We start from the raw sequence: 2919 nt of genomic DNA, 5'->3' as shown, positions 1-2919 counted from the left end.
GGGCAGAAGAGGCTGAGCTCCCAGCCAGCCTCAAGCCAGAGGTAGGTGCTGCCTGGATGGCTTGGTGGGCAGCCCTACCCTGTCCTGCTTCCCGACATAGTCTGGGCTAGAGGGTGGTGCCCCTGGCTTTGCTCTGAGGCCGGGGGCTGGGGACGAGAAGAAGTGACGGGGGAGCCCTGTAGGCCGTGGCCCGGGAGGCCTCCCCCCAACAAGCCAGGGTGGCGGGATGTCTTGAGGGGCCCGAGCTCTCCCGAAGGTCTGCAACCCCAAGCCCCACTGGCTTCTCAGGTGGAGCAGGGGAGTCAGGCTGCCAGGCCATGCTGGCCACTAGCCATGGCCATTCTGGGACATGTAAGCTGCCAGAGCCACCACCACGGCCACATAGAGCCCAGCGCCCACAGCGATGGAGAGTGTGGCCAGGAAAAGGGCCCTGCGGGAGGTGGTGCTGGCCAGGCGGAAGTCTCCCTTGGAGATGGCCTTGCTGGTCTAGGGAGAGAGAGGCGCTGGTGAAAGGGGCGTCCCCACCTCAGGCAATACAGCCCTAGCCTGCTGGGCTCCAACCCCCTCCTGCACCCGCAAGCACCCCCACCCCCACCCCCACCCCCATCCTTGGTCAAGCCCTCTGGTGGAGGGATGGGGCTGGAGCGGATGCCCTGCGCCCTCGGCCCTCGTGCTCTTACCCCCTGGGAGAAGTAGAAGGCAGCGATGCCCAGGGGCCAGAAGCAGCAGAGCATGGAGAAGATAGTAAGGCCCAGGTGGTCCCTGGGGGGCAGTGCCACGAAGTTGTCTTCACTTTCACTGTCTGTCGAGGTCACATCACTCTGCAAAACACACGTAGGGCTTTTGCGACCAGGCCCAGGATCACTGGTGGCAAGGACGTGGGGCCACAGGGAGTGTCATCTGCCGCAGGTAGGAGTGTAGCAGGTTGGGCTCCGCACTCTCTACCCGAAGCCTTGACTGTGACCCAGTGACTCCCTCCTTAGGAATTAGCACAAGGTACAAAGAAAGAAAGGCAAGTATCCACTTATAGTCACACGCATCACCGAATAGTAACCGTGAAAGAAGAGAAAGAGTCTCAATGCCCAGTGAGCAGGAGACTGAGTTATACGTGATGGGAGAACGTACAGCAGGATCCCATGGAACCCTTGAAGTTCGCCTGGTAGACAACTAGTAAATGACGTGAGATACGTTGCTTAGAAAAATCTGGTGATAAAACTGTGTACAGCAAGATCTTTTGGGGGGAGTAGGGTGGAAGAAAAACATTGAATGAAAAAAGACTAGAACATCATCTACTAAAATAATAATATTTTCTTCCAGTGGTTTTCTTTATTTTAAATTACTTATATAATTAAGAAAACAAGAACAATAAATGCTATTAAAAAATTAAGTCAGCAACCCAAGCTTGTATTTCTCAAAGTATGGACAACACCTGTGCCCAAAGAACCTTTTCTTCGGTAACATACAGATTCTTGGGCCCCAAGCCAGGCCCACCGAATCTCAACCCCCAGAGGCTGGCCTGGAAATCTGCATTTTAAACACAAGCCCTCACCTCCTCCTCCTCCTGGTCGTTCTCCTGGCCCTGCAGCTCCTCTTGAACCCCGTAGGACACAGTCTGGATGCTGATATCCTCTTCTACTTGACCAGGTTCTGTGGACCGCTCCGTGGGCCCAGCCTGGAGCTCCCTGTTCTCCGTGAAGCTGGTCTCACAGCTGCTTGCCCTGGCTTCCTTGACCTTGTCCCTCCCCAGGAGGCAGCTGGGCCTGTACCAGGCCTCCACGGCCAGCTGCAGGGACCCCGGGTCCAGGAGCTGGTGGGTGCGAGTAGAGCCAGCCCCACCCAGGAGGTAGGAGTAGAGCTTGTCTTGGCATGACCAGCTGTGCGAAGCCTCAGCGTAGGGGTAGGGGCCGTGCAGGGGGGCGGGGCTCCGAGGCAGCAGAGGGTTCTGCAGTTCACTCAGACTCTCCATGGTTCTGGGGGCAGCTCTGGGGAGGGGAGCCTGGGCCAGCGGAGCCGTCCTCAGGGAGCCTGCTGGGCGAGCAAGACACACAGACAGACGCTGAGTCTCGGGTGTTGGGTGCAGGACTGGAAGTGTTTAAGAATGCGGGCCCTCGGACCTGGCCTTTGCCACCGGCCAGCTGCGGGGCCTCGAGCCGGCTACTTCTCTTCTCAGACTGTCCTTGGTCTACATAGTGGGCACAGCCGCAGGACTTACCTCATAGAGTTGGCTCCTTCCTCTCTCCCGGGAACACATAACGGCTGAGCGTCAGCTCCCTGCCAGGCACTGTGCAGGTGATGGGGACACAACGGCGAGAAAGGCAGGGAGCAGGGAGAGGGAGGGGAGGCTGCACACTGTCTTCACGGAGTTCACAGTGCTGAAGACACCTGCCCTGAAGGAGAAGGACAGCAAGGGTTGTAAGAACGAGCGAGGGACACAACTGACCCAAGGTACAGGGAAGGCTTTGGCGCCAAGAGCTGAAGCAAGAGGATGGGTTGGCAAGACGAGGAGACGGGGAACACGTTTCATGCAGAGGCCGAATCAAGGATGGTCGCTCTGAGAGACTGGGAGAAGGCTGGTGCCTCTCAGGGTAGAGAGGGAGAGGTGGGCTCGGCGTGGGGCCAGAGCATGCAGCCCTGTTTAGGTCTAAGAGGACTGCAGGGGTCTTGGCAGGAGTGATAGGATGCGACTTGGGTCCGGAAGTCTTCCCGTGGCTGTGTGTGGGGAATAGCTTGGAGAGGGCTGGGCTCACGGTGACACCCGGAGGGGGCTTTGCCGTGGCTTCAGGTCAGCTGAGGACAACGGGAACTTAGTAGTGGGGAGATATTGACAGGACTTGGTAGCAGGGGTGATATTGGGTTGAGGGAGGATTTGTTCAGGGTTGGATGGGACTGTGCTTGGCTCAGAGCTCAGCACAGGCCACG

General features: G+C 58.2%; 1 protein-coding gene across 1 annotated transcript; it reads right to left on the bottom strand.

Annotated features, from left to right (window-relative positions):
- Positions 1-327: 327 nt before the first annotated feature.
- SYNDIG1L (synapse differentiation inducing 1 like) lies at positions 328-1966 on the bottom strand. The gene is made up of 3 exons (XM_026519513.4): positions 1550-1966; positions 681-821; positions 328-486 (listed from the first exon to the last, which is right to left on the bottom strand). Exons 1-3 carry the CDS (start codon positions 1964-1966, stop codon positions 328-330), a joined length of 717 nt encoding a protein of 238 aa, XP_026375298.1.
- Between the last annotated feature and the right edge of the window lie 953 nt (positions 1967-2919).

Source organism: Ursus arctos, unplaced genomic scaffold (genome assembly GCF_023065955.2).
Source record: "Ursus arctos isolate Adak ecotype North America unplaced genomic scaffold, UrsArc2.0 scaffold_25, whole genome shotgun sequence".
Taxonomy (NCBI): domain Eukaryota; kingdom Metazoa; phylum Chordata; class Mammalia; order Carnivora; family Ursidae; genus Ursus; species Ursus arctos.
The sequence above is the reverse complement of the archived record's forward strand: the minus strand, read 5'-3'. Positions and strand labels throughout refer to the sequence as shown.

Excerpts from the sequence above, each read along its gene's own strand:
- SYNDIG1L (XM_026519513.4), bottom strand. The coding sequence starts at position 1,966 with ATGGAGAGTCTGAGTGAACTGCAGAACCCTCTGCTGCCTCGGAGCCCC. Across the intron at positions 822-1,549 it reads ACGACCAGGAGGAGGAGGAG|AGTGATGTGACCTCGACAGA; the intron begins GTGAGGGCTTGT and ends TGTGTTTTGCAG. Across the intron at positions 487-680 it reads CCTTCTACTTCTCCCAGGGG|ACCAGCAAGGCCATCTCCAA; the intron begins GTAAGAGCACGA and ends CTCTCTCCCTAG.